The following is a 20,962-nucleotide window of genomic DNA, read 5'->3' as shown; positions in this document are numbered from 1 at the left end:
CATGCTCAATGGTGAAAGGTTAAAAGCTTTTCCTCTAAGATTTGGAATAACACAAGTGTGCCAACTCTCAACCACTCCTGTTAAAAACAGTACTGGAGGGGCTTCCCTGGTGGCGCAGTGGTTGAGAATCCGCCTGCCAATGCAGGGGACACGGGTTCGAGCCCTGGTCTGGGAAGATCCCACATGCCGCGGAGCGACTAGGCCCGTGAGCCACAATTACTGAGCCTGCGCGTCTGGAGCCTGTGCTCCGCAACAAGAGAGGCCGCGATAGTGAGAGGCCCGCGCACCGCGATGAAGAGTGGCCCCCGCTTGCTGCAACTAGAGAAAGCCCTCGCACAGAAACGAAGACCCAACACAGTCAAAAATAAATTAATTAATTAAAAAAACAAACAAACAAAAAGCCAGTACTGGAAGGGGGCTTCCCTGGTGGCACAGTGGTTAAGAATCCACCTGCCAATGCAGGGGACACGGGTCAAAGCCCTGGTCCAGGAAGATCCCATATGCCACGGAGCAACTAAGCCCATGCCCCACAACTACTGAGCCTGCATGCCACAACTACTGAAGCCCACACACCTAGAGCCTGTGCTCCGTAATAAGAGAAGCCACCGCAATGAGAAGCCCATGCAGCACAATGAAGAGTAGCCCCCGCTCACCGCAACTAGAGAAAGCCCGCGCACAGCAACAAAGACGCAACAGCCAAAAATAAATAGATAAATAAATAAATAAATTTATAAAAAAAAAATAGTACTGGAAGTCCTATACTAGAAATCAGCCAAGAAAAAGAAATAAACAGCTTCTAAATTGGAAAGGAAGAAGAAAATTGTCTCTATTTGCAGATCACATGATTTTATATATAGAAAATAGGGATGTAATGCACAGCACGAAGACTATAGTTAACACTACTGGACAGTATATTTGAAAGTCGCTAAGAGAGTAGATCCTAAAAGTTCTCATCACAAGGAAAAAAAACGTTTTTGTATCTAATGAGATGATGGATGCTAACTAAACTTACAGTAGAAATCATTTCACAATATGTCATTATGTTGTACACAAACTTATACAGTGCTGTATGTCAATTATATCTCAATAAAACTGAAAAACAAACAAAAACACAAATTATTATCTTACAGTTCTGAAGGTCAGAAGTCCAGTATGATCTTATTGGGCTAAAATCAAGGTGCTGCCAGGGCTGTGTCCCTTCTGGAGGCTGTACATTCCATTGCCTTTTCCAGTTTTTAGAGGCTGTCTGCATTCCTTGGCTCATGGCTCCTTCTTCCATCTTTAAAGTCAGCAGTGCAGCATCTTCAAACCTCAGTCTCACTCTTTCCATCGTCACATATCCTCCTCCGACTCTGACCATCTGCCTGCCTCTCATAAGGACCCTTGTGTTGATATTGGAACCACCCAGATAATCTCCCCATTTCACGATCTCTAACTTAATCACATCAGCAATGTTCCTTTTGCCATGTGACGAAAATGTTCACAGGTTTTGGGGATTACGATGTGAACATTTGGGGAGGGGAGGTGCATTATTCTGCCTACAACAAAGGGCATCTGTTACTAACAGTGATTTGTAGACTGAAGAGCTACCATTGAAGTTTGAACTTTATGTGATTATTAAGTTAATATACCATGTTGACTGAAATTTGAATTGTGTTGTATGGACACTAGTGTTATTTAAGTAAACCATGGTAACTGGAATTTTTTCATAACTGAATCATGCAAAGCAAGGAGTGCCTGTTTTAAGCCCAGCTGATAGGTCAAAAAGGATGAGAAAATGCATGTAACCACACATGCAGAGCCATGGCTGCAGAAGATAAGGTGGAAGTGATCTATATGTCTGTGCTCATATTTGGAGAACACTCATGTAAATAGGTTGAGGTTTCTCTTGTGCTGGATTCTCAAGGCCGCCAGAATACTAACAGCACTGCAACTTTTCTGAGAAACGTTGTACAGGTGAATATGGAAAAAATTCGAGAAATAATGATATAACTTCCCTCTTACCTCTGTCGTCTTCTGCCACTTCCCCCAAGCACCAAAATATCTGAGGATCTTGTGCACTAATATCCAACTACTAATAGTATATTACACTTTGTTTATAAAGCAACTGTCTTTTAAAATTCTGATGAATAAACATAAAAGAGCTCTTTGATCACTGATTAAGAATATAATAAACACTTCCTATGTGTACATTGTTGAGCAAACTATAGAATAAGTAAATGGATACACAGGCTTCTGATACTTAGACCAAACACAATTTTAAAAACTGAACTGCTGGTATAAAGTTTCTCATAAATTAATTTTATTAAAACAGCAAAAAAAAGTCAGTTATTCACCTCTGACTGGGATTATAAAGTACAATCTTTTAGCATGAGTATTCTCACCATGCCACAGAGAAAGAGGCACTGAGGGACTGGTGAGGGGGTGTTTTCCTTCTCTGGCAGTGCTATATTAAACTGCAGTATAAACGTCTGATCTTAAGATCAGAATACCTCTTGAAGAGGTGTAGCTTGTTTTATAATACCTAAGTATTGGAAATATATTCATTGCATGAATTGGGAGAGGGAAAGGAAGAAGAAATGGCAATTCATGAAAATCCATTCCTAGACTACATCCATACCAAGTCTTACCACTTTATAGAATTCTTAAAATTACTAGCCAGTGCTATTTAAAAATACCACTTCAGAAGTCTTACACCGATACTGGATGAAAATCACACACAACACCTAACCCTGGTGGTTTATGTGAAACCAAATCCTTATCTGCCTCTGGCTCCTTCAGGGGTCTGTATCACCAGTGTCTGAATCCTGGTTGGGATGAAAATGACCCTGAGACAGCAGTTTCATTTTCTTCATGCTCAACCAGACAGATGAAGATCCAAAGTGCTAAGTACGTATTTCAAGCATGTGTTCTGAAACTGTTTAGAGCCACAGTAAACTATAAAAGGCAATTTCATAGATACTCTTTGAGAGCGAATTAAACTTGATATTAAACATTAAACTTGATATTTTGCCTCAAAAAGTTTTTTCATACTACAGAAAATAAACTCATTATATGTTCTGAAACTCTCACTATAAAATTACTATCATAAGCTCATCAAAACTTGAGGGTTTCTGTTTTCATGAAGTAGGTGAAAGGGTAATCTTTCCATGTGATTGTACCTACACCAGGCTTCCCTACAATCACACATCAAAGTCCTTCAGCTCTCCCCAGCTGGCACCTATTTTCACTTTCACTTTCAGTTTCACAGAGAGTTTTATGGCACTTTCCATTTCATTCTTGACAATCTGAGCTACCTACAAAGGAAAAAAAAAAAGAGGTTAACAAACTCTGCCCAATCAAAGAATGTCTGCCAGCCCACCCACTGAGGCGATAAACCAGACTGGAGCTCTTTACCTCATGGTGCTTAAAACTCTAAATTGGAAAAGGGCCAGGCATCCCACACTAGTCTGCACTGACAAGCAGAAGCTCTGCCAGGTTCACTAGAATGCTCAGAGCTTCGAAATCCTCAGGGCAAGACTCCAAATTCTCATCTAACTTCTCGCAGACAAAAATATCCCTGCATCAGGGATTTCTTTTAAAATGAGTTTAAAGCTGAGCACTCTTAGCTCTTTCTCTACCCTTAAGGATTCTACTTTTCTATAGCCATCCTGGGGCTAGGGAAGGGTTCCAGAAATCTCATGCATCTTAGCCTTACCTACAGTGTCTCAGCTTTCTATAGAATGGACATGAACACTGCAAAAATACCTGAACAACATCCTCTTCTGCCACTTCATATAAGAGTTCATCATGGAGTTGAAGGATGAAGAAGCCTCCTCTGATGGGACAGAACATCCCTTGCAGTTTTCTCTTTGGTAACAATCCTACCCCATGAAAAAAGTAGCAAAACTGATCAGCATGTCACTGTGCTATGGGAGTATTTTTTTTTTTTTAAGAGAGATTTTGGGAAATTATAATTAAGTGATTAAAACACACAAAATTTGGAGCTATCAAGAAAATAACTAATTGCTGGCTGCCACCTAGCCCACCTATCAGGTAAACTCAAATCTCCACCTACCTCCTCCCAGAAATGAGGAGTCTAACAAAGACATCAGTAAATGGAGTTGATTGACACTCCTTGATGTCTTTTTCTGGCCAGAAGTGTCACCATGGTAGAACTGGTGATTCCCCAGTTGGACCACACACTCTAGACAAGTAATTCTAAACCTAGGGTCCAAATGTAGACTTCAGAGGATATACAGATTCCTTGAAGATATATGTAAGGGTCTATGTCTGTACATTTTTCTGTGGAGATGATGTATACCTTTTCAGAAGATTCTCAAAAAAACTCATGAATCCAAAAATGGTTAAAAAAAAATCACTGTATTATAGTTAGTCACTATTTCCTAACTAGTGGGCCTACTGGTACAGATTATGCCCCTCTGATCACTAAAATAAGGTTCAACATTAATACTTTTAGAGTAACTGCCTTCCATTGTTTGCCCGTTTCTCAGAGCAGTCCTTCCTTTTCGCCATTCAAATTTCCTATACTTATTCTTCAGGACAGCACAAATACCGTCTCCCTCAATATCTGGTGCTTCCCTCAGAGAGAGTTCTTTAGCTGTCACTACCTGCAGCCCAAGTTTTCTCAGAGGTGGCTCTCACAGGGTAAGAGAACAAAGGCAGATGAGGCATGGCAAGTTGCTTCCATACCAGGGCTGCAAAGGCTGTGCATCTGTTTGCCAGTTTGGCTAAAATCTGATCTGACCCATTGGGCCCCACTTATCTTGCATCATTGGCTGTCTGGATGCTCTAGTTTTTCTGCTTTCTGATCATTATACCTTTGTCCTCTTGATTTCCCTTGGGTACTTGGCTTCTGACCCAGAATGCCATGATCCTCCTGTTCCCTGTGTGGTCTGCTTCCTCAGGCTGAGCTCCCTTTGATCCCACTGACCTACTACTGCCTTTAACTCAACATGACACAATCAAGTCATCCTCAGTGACATACCCACATTGTCTTCCACTCACTCTAAAGAGTGATACCACCTATATCTTCATTTTGACACTGCATCATTCTGCTGTGAAGTCAGGTAAATATTTCACAGTAAGGTATCATATCTTCCTTTCCTTAGCAGATTTAAAATTCAAACATAAGTTGACAACTTTTACTTCTAAATCCTCCAAAGCACACAGTACAATGTTATTCCCCAAATAAGTTTGACCATACATCCTACAAATATAAGAGTGTGAATGTGTGCATGTGTTCATGGAAAGTCATGAACAGGAAAATCAACATCTTCTTAAGGTGTGGTCTGAGGACTGAAGAGGATCCCAGAGATTCTTTCAAAGCATCTGCAAAGTCAAATTATTTTCCCAATAACACCCAAAGGTTATTTTCCTTTTTCAGTCTCCTTCTTTCATAAGCATACAGCAAGGTGGCCAATTATCTTGGTTTTAGCAATGAAAGTCCCACATCCTGGGAAACCATCGGTCTCCCACAGACTGGGACATTCATCATCCTCTACAGAGGATTTTCCAGAGATTACAGAACAGGTAATATTGCAACAAACTGAATGCAGAAAAATATATGAGATTCCAACTGTCATCGCTTAAGCCAGACATTAAAGAGATTTTCAGAAAAAATGAAACCACTCATCATGAATTTTTTTGTTGTTCTGAAAAAAATGTAGTTATTTTCATGAAAATATGTTACTTATGTCAACACATGGTGGGTTTATTATTATTATCTGTAAATGTTAATAAATGTTTTTAAAATCCCAGTTTTAATTTCTAATATGGTAAATATTAGTAGATATAACACACATAAACAAAAGCTCTTTGGGATCCTTTCTAAGAGTGTAAAGACATCATGAGACCAAAATGTTTGAGAACTGCTGAGAAATAAATATAAATCATTTCCCCTTTTCTTTTCTGATGTAATTAATCTCACCATGTTATAGCAAGGGCCTCATTTATGAACAAACCTGTTCTGTCATTTTGGAGCATACTCTCCCGATGACCATGGGATTTGAAGGTTGAGTAGAAGGTTTCTAATTGCTTCTGAATATTAACTGTGGCTATTTTGACAATATCAGCCGCAGAACCTTGGACTTTTGTGTTGATAGCCTGACGCTCAGCCTATGAAAAACAGCAATAACAGATACTCCATCAGACACGCCAGCATGGTTTCATACCTGCCCTTAGCGTCCACAGATTAGTGCTCACATGTGCAACCAGACTGGAAATCTGGAACTGAGATGTGACCCAGGGCATCCACTATAAGCTGTATCTTAAGAAGAACAACCAGAATGATCCAGGGCTCTAGATTCTGGGCTATCATTCACATGAGGATAGACTAAACAGAAGAAGGTCAGATTGCTTCAGTTTAGAAATCTTCGACAGTTAGTTAGGAACCAAAAACTACATTACACTTGAAATGTATCTAGAAGCTCCATAATCTTTTAAAAAATATATTATCAGTGTTCTAAACTTCACTTTAAAGGATCTATTCCTCAAAATACAATTCCTCTTAATCCTAAATAGATATAATTAGAATACCATTCTTTGTGATGTGGGTTGGAATGTTTCAAGCACATCCCCCATATCAGTGGCCTCTCAGTCCTGTGTAGAGTTTGGCCACAGCAAGTCTGCAGCCTTCTGGTATGAATCAGAGCTTTTTATGGGCTATTGGGCCTAATCGTTAGCTGCTGGTGAAAATGCAGATCCTAGATCCCCAGGTATTAGATTAGAACTTCCCTGAAACTATTGCTGCCATGAGCTTCTTGGCAGGCAACCACAGCTGCTAAAAGTGAACATCCTGGGGCAGTAGGAATAGGGGTCTAGGTTAATATCCAAGGTGTAATCTATCCATGAATATCACTCCTGTTGTTCCAAAAGGGCTCAGAAAATGGGAAGGGTCTACTCACTGGAGGGATCTATGTAACCTGAGAGGTATTCTCTAGTTCCCTGTCACCTGGGCCATATCCAACTCCTAGTATATTAAATACTGGTTAAAGAGATAGACTTTTTACCTATTGTTTTGTCAAATGCTGATGAATCCGTTCTAAACTCACTCAGTTGTCACTGTTTAAAGAGTGACTGAATTTCAAAGTTCTGACTGCTCCCCTTCTTGAAACTATATGCCTCTGTGCAGTGGATTATGTTATTGTTGCTATTACTTGCTGCCTTTCTCTGTGAAGTCCCATGGCCCCCACCCATTGCCATGTGATTCAAAGTGGTTTTCACTCTAAAAGAATGGCCTTGACTTGTTTTGGCCAATAAAATGGGAGCAGAACTGACATACAGCACATGCAAGGAGTTTTAAAAGCTATCTAACACTGTCACAAAAAAGGGCTTATCCCAGGTAGGTATTTTTCTTTATTCTGAATTTTAGAATGAAGAAAATACAGAGCAGAGGCAGAGTCAACCCAGAGCCAAACTATAACATGAATTAAAAATAAATATTCTTATTATAAATCACTGAAATATGGGAGTTGTTTTTACTGTGACACAAGCAAATATAACTAAAATATATAATTCATTCTTATGATACTGTACTTCCCTGATTCTATTCCAAAATAAGAAAACTTGGCAGTCTCAGCTTTGTGTCCCACAATCTCAGTCCCTTCTCATCACTAGAGTGTTTTCATATACATAAAAATATATAGGTTTCTGGTAATAGGAGATTATGCCATTAGGACTAACCCTTCCACTGATAACCAGAAAAGGTGGTCAGAAAATGCCTCTTTGAACGAATCAGACAGGAAAAGGGAAGTGAAGAATTATAGAACCTAGAGAACTGGGAGAGAAAGGAAACCAAGGAGGTGATCCTGGCATTGGAGGCCATCCTTTCTCCAAGGGAAATCAACAGATTCCAGAAGAGGCAGCTGAGAGGCTAAGAAGCTGAGCAGGACTTGACGGTCTTGAAATATTTGGGTTCACAGCCCAACAAGTAGGAGGCCTGGTAAGGAGGTGAGATAATACAACTATTTTTATAGAAAACTAAGAAAAACAAAAGGCAATAGGAACAGACTACAGGGATTCAAGTATGAGCCATATTTGACTACAGACTATTATCAAACCTATTAGACTATAAAATGATCATGTTATCAAGAAAATAAAAGACAAAATTGAATATTTCGGCAGAGAACAAAATACCATAAGAACCAAATAGAAACTCTATAACCAAAAAAATTAAAACAACAGAACTTAAAGCATTTAAACAGTGCTTTCCCTATAGTTTGGTGTATGTGTGCAGTGGGGAGATAGTATTGACTTGGAGAGAAGATAAAAAGGCCTTCTGGGGTGCTGGAAAAGTTCTATATCATTTAGAACCTAAAAGCTCAATAGTTGCTCAACAGCAAATTGAAGAGCAAATCAGCCAACTGAAAGATAAGTTAGAAGAAAATATCCAGAATTAAGCGTGATGAAATATAAACATGGAACAGAGGATACAAAAAGTGAGGAATTAAAGAGAAAAGTTTTAAAAGTTTATAATAGAAGTTCCAGAAAGAGAGGAGAGATTTCGATGAAGCAATGACTGAAGAAGAAATGACTAAGAATTTTCCAAAATCAACAAAAGATCTCAAGGTGCAGATTCAAGAAGTCCTAACACCCTCAAAAACAGATCATTTAAACACACACACACACACACACACACACACACACACACACACACACAGGCACATGAAGTTAAAAAAAAAAACCCAAAAACTTAAGCACATCACAGAAAATCTGCTGGAAACCACAAGGAAAGAAAAATACTGTATTAAAAGCAATCTAGAGAAAAAAGGCAGATTGCATTTAAAGAAGAAACAGACCAGGGATGGGCAAACTACAGCCTACAGGCCAAGTCTGGCCCATCTCCTGTTTCTGTAAATACAGCTCTACTGGAACACAGCCACACTCACTCATTTATGTAGGGTCTATGGCTGCATCTGCACTAGAACAGCAGGCCTGAGTAGTTGTGATGGAGACCCTGCGGCCTACAAGCACATATTTAAGGGAGCTTAATTTTTCTGACACAGACACTATTAAAAACCTAAAGGAAAGTTCTACTTATTGGTAAAATGTTTAAAATTTCCCTCTGAGACCTGAAAAGTGGCAAAGATACTCACTATCACTAACTCTATTCAACACTGTCCTAGCTAGTAAGTCAAGCAAAAGTAAAAAAAAAAAAAAAGAATAAGACTTGGAAAGACAGTTATAAAACTACTTTTTTTTTTCCAGATAATGACTGTGTAGATAGAATACCTAAAGGTATCTACAGATAAAATTTTGGAATTAGTAAGTAATGTTTGCAAGGTTTCTAGACAAAAGAACAACAGTAAAGGCAATTATCTTTCTATACCAGCAGTAAAGGGTTAGAAAACGTAAAAAGGGAAGGAAAGGGCTTCCCTGGTGGCACAGTGGTTAAGAATCCGCCTGCCAAGGCAGGGGACACGGGTTCGAGCCCTGGTCCGGGAAGATCCCACATGCCGTGGAGCAACTAAGCCCGTGCGCCACAACTACTGAGCCCGCACACCTAGAACCCGAGCTCCGTAACAACCGCAACAAAGAGTAACCCTCCACTCGCCGCAACTAGAGACAGCCCATGCGCAGCAACGAAGACCCAACGCAGCCAAAAATAAGTAAATAAATAAATAAATTTATTAAAAAAAAAAAAAAAAAGGGAAGGAAAAGCATTAAAAATTTAAAAAGATGCCATTCACAACAGCATGAAACTTTTCCAATATCTAGCTATAAATTTAATAAAAACCTTGTAAGATCTCTTCCCCAAAACTATACATCATTAGTGAGAGAATTTTAAAAGACCTGAAGATCTAAATAAATGGACATATATAACATGTTTATCGACTGGAAAACTCAAATTTATAAATACGTCATTAATCCCATCTTGATCTATGAACTCAAGGCAACTGCAATTAAAAAATCCCAACAGGATTTTGTGTTTGTATGGAAATTCACAAGCTGCTTCTACAATTTATATGGAAATGCAGAGAACCAAGAATAGGTAAATATTCTTGGGGGAGAGAAAAAAAGCAAGTTGGGAAAACTTACTTTACCATATATCAAAACATAGTATTCAAGAAAAAGCAAATTAAAACTACAAGATACTACTTTACACCCACCAGAAAAGCCAAAATTATGTTAACTTAATAGCAAATGTTGGCAAGGATGCAGAGCAATGAGAACTCAAACTTATATGGGAGGACAAATTGCTACAACCAACATAAAACACAACGTGGCTTTATCTACTGAATTTGAAGATGAGAGCAATTCTATGTCTACCGCTTTACCAAACATTAACGGAAACATATGTGCACCAGGAACCTTGAACAAGAATAATCAAATCATCAAGATCCATAATAGAAACCCATCCAAACAGAAAGTTCTCCAAACTAGAAACCCATCAACAGAAAAATGGATAAATTGTGGTATATTCATATAACAGAGCTATATACCTACCCCAACATGAAACAACATAAATGACTTGCCTAATGTAATTTTGAGTGACAGAAGCTAAACACAGAATACATATATTTGATATATAGAGAGGTCAAAACAAAACCAGAGGGTTAGAGGTTATAGTGGTTATTACTGGGAAGGCAGTGGATGGTGATTAGGAAGAGGCATGAGGGGAGCTTCTGGGGTGCTGACAATATTCTATTTTTTGGTTTGTATGGTAGTTACATAGGTATAGCTCTATGATAATTTACTGAAATTTACATTTGTTTCTTGTGCTTTCTCTATGTATATTTTTCAGTACAGTAAAAGTTGAAATAAAATGTAAAACCAAACTAAACGAAAACCAAACAATAAATCTGCCTATATTTATTCCATTTCTGATTCAAAGGGGCACAATTTTTATTTTCCTCAGCAACAACATAATGAATCAGTTAGAACTCTGACTCCTAAGGATTTGGTATAAAAAGTCTTAGTCTCACATTTTTAACTTCAAAAATATTAGTTTTTTAAAAATTATATGGTTCATTAACATTAATCATTCTATCCTCCATTTTTCATTGTGTAAATACCAAAAAACATAATCAATCCCTATTAGATCAAGCCCAAATTTCTCAGCCTGCCATTAAAAGCCTTCCAATAGCTGATTCCATCTGACCGGTAGAAAATTATCTATTCCTAACTGACAACTCAAACTTTCCACTCCTATCAGATTGGCTTCTAGCCAATCCTTACTCAAACTCTTAGTCACTTGTGATTATCTTTTTCTCATGCCCATCAATTAAATTTTAAATAGTCTTCAAGAATCTGTTTAAGTCCTACCTCCTCTAGAAGCCTAAATAACTGAGTATACATGCTACTTTTATATTTTTTTAGTTTGCTTTATCTCTTCCAATACATTTTAAGACTTACTTTTCCTAGTGCATCAACTACAGTGCCTACTTCACTTGGAGATATGGTAAAAGGCTGATAAATATCTGATGTCTGTATGTGGATATATGGGAGGCGAGAGAGTGAAGAAGTAACAAAACCCCAACTATTCCTCCATGGTCCCTAAGAGCATTATTGCTCTGAGAGATTCTAGCTCAAGACAGTAGTTTAGCAATTTGGGGGCTGGATATTTTCATTACATACAATGTGTAGTGGGCACTGACACACAAAAGTATGGGGTAAGGGCAAAATACAACCAGTTAAAATAGGAAGGTTTGGACTATAACAGAAACTTAAATGCTCAGATACACAAAATATTTTTATGGATCCCAATGAAAGAGATTTCAATCATAATTTGAGTAAATACCATCAATACATCTTTTGAATGATATTAAAAATAGCCTTCTTTAATATTTTGGGTATCCTAATAAGCTCTGATGAGCCAGTGCTTTTGAAATAAATAAACAAAAGGAATGAACCAAAAAATACCACAATTCAATGACTGGCTAATCTCTGAAGATACTGGCAATCTGGTGTAATATGACAAATTAGTATATGATATCTGAAACAAAGAACAATTAGCAAATGTAAGAATTAAGTTTATATATAACTTATTACCAAAGCTAATAAATAACTGGCTTACTAAAACAGAACATTTTTAACTGAAATATTATTAAGTGAACCCATATTTACATTAGTCTCCTAAAGAGACTGTGTTCAGCAAATACTGGCATGTACCATCACTTCAGAAGTCCTTAATAAAACAGAAGATCCAATTAATATGCTAGTGATCTCTAAAAGGGACATTAGCAGGGTGCAGTCTTTGTTGAAAAAGTACATGTCATTAAAGTTAAAAATTTAAGTTAAAATATTAAGTTAAGAATCCAGAGAAATTTCAACATACGTGAGCTTTGTGATAAGGGTTGTTGTCTTTGATTCCTGGTAAATATCTATGCCTTCCCAAAATGGTCTGAACAAATCCATCTCTTCTACAATTCTTCACTGTCTCTCTCATGAAATGATTAATCCCTACAGAGAAAATGAAGAAATAATTGCAACCAATGTCCATCCTTAATCTCACTCACTAGTTTCAATATAGTGAAATATACCAAAACTTCACCATGATTAACATTAATATCACATCATCAAAATTTTGCATATAAACTTTCATTCACTTTTTCTTCCAGTTTTATTGAGAAATAACTGACACACATCACTGTACAGCATGACAGTTTGCTTTACATATATTACGAAACAGTGCTCGTTTAGGCAGCACATATACATATATTGTGAAATGATTACCACAATAGATTTAATTAACACTCATCACCTCATATAGCCATGAAAGTTAGAAACAAAAGGGACTTTAGAAATGACATAATCTCTGTTTTTCAACCACCACCACCAACAACAAAAAATACAAAACTAAACTCCAGAACAACAGAGCAGGTACTAAAACCTAGATGGTTTTATTACAGGACCTTAAGACTATTCCATGCTACTTTTCACAGGGTTCTGTTCTTTGATCCCACTAACGCTCTTTTACTCTTTGAGCTTATCTTTTCCAGGCTTAATACATTCCAACAGCTCCTTGTTACCATCTATGCTATGATTCAAATAGGACCTAACTGAAACTAATGCATGAAGTTGTAATATTTTATTAGAAACTTACACAACTCACTTCTTAAAATTCAAAAAGACTACATATAGTATATTACTCAAACACATTCATATTCCCTATACCAGCATTCATCCTTTGCTATATAGGTCCGTTATTAGGTCTTATGACTCTCCAGGATGAACTCTTTGCTTCAGATGGGCCAGTCTCTTCATTGCTCATTCCTGTCTCTGAGCTAGAGAGGTTCTTCTCTCCTGGAACATTCTTTTTCTATACTCTTTAAAACACATTCAAGTACAGAGACTGCTAATCTATCTTTATTCTTTTGTGCAATTTCTGCTTTCTCACAGCTCTGCTCATCCTAAGTAATAAACACTAATGCCTCCCAATTAAAACCCCTCATTTGAGGATTTCTATTGTGTGGCTGGCACAGATTGTGGGTGAAAGGAAGGGGAGAAACCCTGCCAAGTGCAGCTGTTGGTGATATCTGACTACTAGCATAGGGATTTCAGAAAGCAATCAGGCTCTCATCTTCTTCTCTTCAAGAATTACTGTGATACTGCTGAGTAAAGAGCAAAGAAAAGGATGAGATTTAAGACTACACCTCTATGAATTCTCTTACCTGACTCCTGTAGGAAGCCTTCAAATATTCAGAGATTGCAAGAACTACTTTAAAAAAACAATCAATGCTGAGGTATAATTTACGTACAATAAACAATGCTGAGATATAATTTACATACAATAAAATGCACCCACTTCCGGTGAACAGTTTGATGCATTTTAACAAACGTATACACCCCTCCAACAACCGCTACAAGATACAAAACATTTTAATCACCTTCACAGTCAGCTCCCCATTATCAGCCTCAAACACTAATGGATCTACTTTATTACACTGTATCTTTTTCATGTTCTTGAATTTCATAAATTACACTGTATGTTCTCACTTGTGTCTGCCTTCTCTTGCTAAGTAGCATTCCATTGAAGAGATATACCAAAATCTGTTTATCCATAATCTTGTTGACAGATATTTGTTCCTGTTAAAAAGGAGACAGCAGGGCCAAAATGGAGTCACTTGTGCTAAACCCTATGTCAGCAAACTAAGACTTAATACCTAACCAAATTGCAGCCTCAACACCCCCAGGAATGTAACCTTTAACCAGTCAACCTGGTATTACATGGTCAGCACTAGTGAGGTTATCTGCCCAATAGGCCCTTCCATTCCCCTTAGGAGAGTGACCTTGCCTGAAACAATGCATTCTTTGCTAATATCTCCTTATCCACCTACCCCCTTTCTGCTTTTAAAAAACTTTCCTCTTCTACAGTTCAGTGGAGCTCCTTTCTAGTGCTAGATGGGATGTTGCCCGACTCATGAATCATTGAATAAAGCCAATTTGATCTTTAATAAATTTACTCAGTTGATAAAGAAATGGAGTAATAGATACAGAGAACAAACAGATGGTTGCCAGAGGGGAGGGAGTTGGGGGGAGGAGAAAAATAGGTGAGGGAGACTAAGAGGCACAAACTTTCAGTTACAAAACACATGAGTCACAAGAATGAAATGTACAGTGTGGGGAATATAGTCAATAACTATGTAATATCTTTGTATGGTGACAGATGACAACTAGACTTACCATGGTGACCATTTTGAAATGTATAGAAATATCAAATCACTGTGTTGTATACCAGGAATTAACATAGTTTGTAGTTCAAATATACTTCAAAAACAAACTCATAGAAAAAGAGATTAGATTTGTGGCTACCAGAGGTGGGGAGTGGGAGGAGAGGGAATGGGTGATGGTGGTCAAAAGGTACAAACTTCCAGTTATAAGATAAATAAGTACTAGGAATGAAATGTACAACACGATAAAGCTAATTAACACTGTTGAATGTTATATATGAAAACTGTTAAGAGAGCAAATCCTAAGAGTTCTCATCACAAGGAAAAAATCTTTTTTTTCTATTTCTTTAATGTTGTATCAATATGAGATGACGGATGCTCACTAAATCTATGTGGTAATCATTTCATGATGTATGTAAGTCAAATGATTATGCTGTACACCTTAAACTTATAAAGTGCTGTGTGTCAATTATAACTCAATAAAACTGGGGAAAATTTTTTTTTAATTTACTCACTAGGAGTTTTGTTGTTTAACATTTCCAGTCTTTGGCTGTTATGAATAAAACTGCTATAACATTCACATACAAGTCTTTCTTTGGAAATATATTTTCATTTTTCTTGGGCAACCATCCAATAGTAGAATTGCAGAATCATACAGTTAAGTGTATGTTTTACTTTATATGAAAGAGCCATATTGTCTTCCCAAGTGGTCGTACCATTTTACAACCAATCAGCAATGTAAAAGAGACACAATGTTTTTAAATTTTAGCATTCTAGTGTTTCTATAATGGTATCTCTTTGTGGTTTTAACTTGCTTTTCCCTGAGAACAAATGACGATAACACTTGATGTAGTTATTCACATATTTTCTTTTGTGAAGTGTCTGTTCAAATTTTTGCATGATTTACTTTCTAAGTATTGAGTTGTAAGAGTTCTTTATATATTCTGGATGCAAGTCCTTTGTTAGATAACAGGAACTATAAATATTTCCTCTCAGTCTGTGGCTTGACTTTATATTTTCTTAATGGTGTCTTTTATCAATATTTATTTTTTATGGTTAATTCAGTGTTATTATCACCTAAGAAATTGTTGCCTACCTCAATGTCATAAAGCTCCTCTCCCTTTTCTTCTGCAAGATTGATAGTTCTAGTTTTTACTTTTAGGTTCGTGCTTATATCAAGTTAATTTTTGAATATAGTATGAGATAAAAGCAGAAGTTCATTTTTTTACCATACTGGTATCCAGTTGTTCTAGCACCAGTTGTTGACATGACCATCTTTCCTCCATTGAATTACCATGGCAACTTTGTTGAAAATCAAATTCACCATATATGTATAGGTCTATTTCCTGATGCTCTATTGTGCTTCATTGTCCCCTGCATCTACCCTTATACCTATCTTGATTATTGTAGTTTTATAATAAATTTTGAAACCAAGGAGTGTAAGTAATCAACATTGTACTTTTCCCAAAAAAATTATTCTAGTTATTCCAGGCCCTTTGAATTTCCATATAAATTTAGAATCAGCTTGTCAAATTTGACACAAAAGTCTAATGATATTTTGATTGGAAATGCACTGAATCTGTAGAACAATTTACAGAGAACCGTGATCATAACAATATTGTGCCTTCTAATAAATTAACATGGTAAACCTCACATTTACTTAAGTATTCTTCAATTTCTCTCAGGATTGCTTTGGAGTTTTCAATAAAGTCTTGCACATACTCTGTTAAATTTATCCCAAGTATTTCATGTTTTTTGATGTATTATAAATGGTTTTATTTTTACTTCATTCACTAATTGTTTATTGCTAGTATATAAAAATACAACTGATTCAGAGACTTCCCTGGTGGTCCAGTGGTTAAGACACCACACTTCCATTGCAGGGGGCAAGGGTTTCATCCCTGGTCGGGAACTATGATCCCGCATGCCATGTTGGCATGGCCAAAAAAAGGAAAAAAAAAAAAAAAACAAACTGATTTTTACAAACTGACCTTGTATGGTGGGAACCTGTGCCAAATTTAGTTATTTGTTCTAGTAGTTGTTTTTGTTGAATTCACATGATTTTCTATGTACAAGACCATGTCATGTGTGAATAAAAGTTTTTCTTTTTGGGGACTGAGGACAGGGTTGATTACAAAGGGGCATAAAGGAACTCTTTGAGATGATGAGGTGATGGTTCCATACCTCAGCTGTAATGTAGACAGTATGATTGCGTGCATTTGTCAAAATTCATAGAACTATACAACTAAAAAAGGTGAATTTTATTGTGTGAAAATTACCTCAATCAACTGCCAAAAGAAGAGAGAATTTAAAATGGTGATATTCAAACTGCTCTATAAAAGCAATTTTTCTCTCACAGTTTCTGGTACATTTACTCAACGGTTTACTGTTTCAAGATAAAGCTATGTAAACCTAAAGCACAGGACAATTCCTAGATTTTATAAGATTTTCACAACGACACAGTAGCATATACATCAACTTCATTTTGCTATTCCACTTCTGTCCCTACTTTTATGAAAAAAGCACATCTCTAAGTAAGGTTGACGTTATTTAATCAACAATGCTTGATGAAAACTTCTGTTAATAGAAAATTCTGTAACACAAATTTTTAAAAATATAATATGGAAAGAGAGTTGAGAAGAATAGTATCTAGAAGATAATTAACATTCAGTGCTTCCTTACCGGTATATCTGGATTTGAAGGAGTCAATGTAAAAAGCAGCATCATTTTCTTTAATACCCATCTGCTCTCCCAAAGATTTAGCTCCCATTCCATAAATGATTCCATAGCAAATCTGAAAGGGACTCATCACACTCAGTAAGTAAATTATAGGTCATAACTACATAAAATGCAAACATAAAAAGTTCATTAGGATTGAGATTTGGTAAACTTTTCATAGTGAGTCAAAGAAATGATTAGATTTGCTTTGGTGGGTTAGATCCATAGAAGCTGATATCCAGTGAGCGCCTTTACTGCCTTTTAGCAATACTTTTTGAGGTGTGGGGAGAAAGAGAAGAAGGGGCAGAATATGAATGAATATGAGTCTGTGTGTGTTGAGAAAATAACCCTAGTGGTTTAAAAGGAAATATTTCTGACTGTCATTTATCCAGAAGTCTTCAGAGAAGCTTTCTACTCCTAATACTTCATTAACTGCTGCTTAAAGAAGTGCCTAGGAGTCAGGAAAGAGAAGCATTACAAACATTCCTCTCCTCACCTTTGAATAGCACTAAAAAAGCAGGAAGAGTAGACTACATGGCTTCATAATAGGGAGGACATCATTGGAAATAAATATCCTCTTCATCTCACAGCCACCTGAAATCCCACAATTGCAGAATTCATTTGGGTTAAACACAAACTTTTGAGAAAATTTTGGGAGTAGTGGAGAAAAATGGTCTAAATAGGTCAATAAAGAAACTGATTTAGTAATAAGTATTGCCTGGGTTCAAATCCTAGTTCCACCATTTACAAGAGGTATTATCTTGCACAATCTACATTGTATCTCAGTTTCTTCAACTATAAAATGAGAACAGTAATACCTACATCATGAGTTTGTTAGGATTAGATGAGTTATTTTATGTACGTGTGTATGTGCGCACGCGTGTGTGTGTGTGTGTGTGTGTGTGTGTCTGTGTGGTGTAGGATACCACCTGACATAAAGCAAGATCTATATAAATATTGTTAAATAAAATTTAAAAAGATAACTTGCAAAAAATGATTATCAAAATCCAAAATACTTTCCAAAATAATTTTTTTTTTTAATTACATTGAGAGGGATTTTTTTTCACTCCTGTTTTCTTTTCCTTTTTGGTCTTTTTACACTTTTTTTTCTTAATTCAGATATTACTTTGTGCTAGCTGATATCTCAGCAAGACTGAGATCTAGATTAGATGGTTCAGTGCATGGCAATTCAACAAAAAAAAAACTGGTATAGCATAAACACTATTAAATCATGCAAGAACTTATTAAATAGAGGCAGCTATCATCAGTGTATAAACGTTTAGATTATGGAGTCAGAATGTCTAAGTTCTGTCATTCTGAACTTATCCTGGCTCCACCACTTATAGCTATATGACCTTAAGCAAACTACTAACTTTCTGTGCCTTGGTTTCCTCCTATGTAAAATGGGAATAATAATAATAAAACCTATTTCATGTATTTACTACGAGGATTAAGTATTGGAATATTACCTATTTAACTTAGGGTTTGATTCTTGCTAAATGCAGGATTTAATCTGAGAGGATTAAATAGAGAGGACAAAGCTGGCTTTCTAAATAGTGGAAGAAACAAGTGTTGGTGCTAAACAGGCAGTGGTGAGAGGAAGTGTTTCATGCCTAATGAGCCAGTCAAGAATCACAGCTGTGAGTAACAAGAAGTGTAAATGTAAAACTAGTAAAGCAGGATCTTAGAGGTGGTGAGACTTTACCTCAGCCAACAATCCTGCTCTCTTGAAAAGGGCATCAGATTTCCCACAGGTCATGTGATAAGCAAGTATCAGTGTTAATTTAGGCCAGGGAACAGTGTGAATGTGGCCTTTGATTTTCTCTGTGCCCAACAGTCATCCAGAAGTAGGAACTAATATGGGCCCATGTGAAAAGTCCAAGGGCAGTATGAAGTTTCACAGGCAGATTAGCTAACCAATGGCCTCAAAAAACTAAAAAGCTGGGTTTCCCTGGTGGCACAGTGGTTAAGAATCTGCCTGCCAATACAGGGGACACGGGTTCAATCACCAGTCTGTGAAGATCCCACATGCCACGGAGCAGCTAAGCCCATGCGCCACAACTACCGAGCCTGCGCTCTAGAGCCCGTGAGCCACAACTACAGAGCCTGCGTGCCGCAACTACTGAAGCCCGCGCGCCTAGAGCCCATGCTCAGCAACAAGAGAAGCCACTGCAATGAGAAGCCCGCACACCACAATGAAGAGTAGCCCCTGCTCACCGCAACTAGAGAAAGCCCGTGAGCAGCAACGAAGACCCAACACAGCCAAAAATAAAATAAATTTATTTAAAAAAATAATAATAAATAAATCTTAAAATAACTAAAAAGCTAATAGTTATTGATTATAATCCGCAGCTCAGCAATGTTTATTTTTCAACAAACATTAAGAGAGCACCCTTCTATGAAAGGCACCGTGGCTCAATGTGTGTGAATATAAAAAGATAAATATATGTGTGCTTACAGGCTAGAGATTTTAAAAATACACACACACACACACACACACACACACACACACACACAATATCTACCACCACCACCACAATATCTACCACTAATGCATATAGATTTCCCAGAACTAAGTAGGCTCGGACTAAGTCTACCTGATTCTTACTATTGACTCTACAAAGGAAAATATGAATACCATGAGACAGGCTCAGATGAATGCTGTGAAAAATCCAAAGAGGGAGAAATCACTCCTCAACCACAAATGACTGAGATAGTTAAAAAAATTTTTTTTGAATCGTAAAAATTCTCCTCATTTATGTTAAACATGTTCAGTAAAGACCACCTGTTTTGCTTGTTGCCTCAGATCATCCCCAACAGACTCTGGCTCAATCATCTTCCATTCAGCTGCAATACTCCTGAAAACATCAGCTCCAGAGTTTAGTACTTGAATGAGACGATGATCATGGGATAAATGAGCCAAGATCCTCAGCTCAAGTTGAGAGTAATCAGCAGCTAATATTAAACCACCTGAAATAGAAATGATTTTAGAAAAGTCGGTACAAAGACAAAACCAAGTTTTATAACACTGAGCAGGATGACAGAAATTTAGTTCCAACATACAACTGTGAGATCATGTAAAAAAGCTCAAATCAGAAAAAGCTAAAACCTTGCTCTTAATATGATGCAATTCAGCTCTGTAACATGTAAAAATTTTTTGCTTAGCTTTCAAGGATACGTAATATATGTAAAGCCACCCTTGACCTCTGCCCGTTACCACTGTGGTAGTGCTTTCCTCAGTGTTCCTATAGCACTGACACATAATCTAAAATGGTTCTTTCATGCCTCTCCCATGTAACACTGAGCCATTAGGGATGGGAGACAATCCTCCTTTGCATTCTACAGAAATGCCCAATTCCTGGTACCTAATAGGTCCTTAACAAATGGTTGTTGAAGGAATGAATGAATGAGTGAATAAAGAAACTGGTTTCTAATGTGTGTTGACATTTTAAGGGGGCTGGAGAGAAATGTGTGCTCTGCTTTGAAAATAAACTTGTTCAACAAAAAACGGTCAAGTGGCCTGTATGTGAAAAAGAGTATTCAAATAATTAAGAGGATTCAAATAATTTATCTATGGACTAGAAATGACTGGATATGCATGGCAAAAACAAAATAAAACAAGCAAAAACATG

General features: G+C 37.0%; 1 protein-coding gene across 6 annotated transcripts in view; it reads right to left on the bottom strand.

The window, feature by feature from the left end:
* Positions 1-734: 734 nt before the first annotated feature.
* POLQ (DNA polymerase theta) overlaps positions 735-20,962 on the bottom strand; it is a 117,353-nt gene continuing 97,125 nt past the window's right edge. For 4 of the 6 annotated variants that reach the window (XM_082459383.1, XM_082459384.1, XM_082459385.1 and 1 more), the window contains 6 exons: positions 20,116-20,300; positions 17,295-17,406; positions 12,278-12,402; positions 5,964-6,117; positions 3,748-3,863; positions 735-3,296 (listed from right to left, as the gene is read on the bottom strand). In XM_082459383.1, the coding sequence (XP_082315509.1) occupies positions 3,183-3,296; positions 3,748-3,863; positions 5,964-6,117; positions 12,278-12,402; positions 17,295-17,406; positions 20,116-20,300 (806 nt within the window). In that variant the 3' untranslated portion in view covers positions 735-3,182. The other 2 variants (XR_014262871.1, XM_082459386.1) reach the window with 2 other exon arrangements.

This window comes from Balaenoptera physalus (genome assembly GCF_965194825.1).
Source record: "Balaenoptera physalus genome assembly, chromosome: 4".
Lineage (NCBI taxonomy): Eukaryota > Metazoa > Chordata > Mammalia > Artiodactyla > Balaenopteridae > Balaenoptera > Balaenoptera physalus.
Note: the sequence above shows the minus strand (reverse complement) of the source record. Positions and strands in the feature narration are given on the sequence as shown.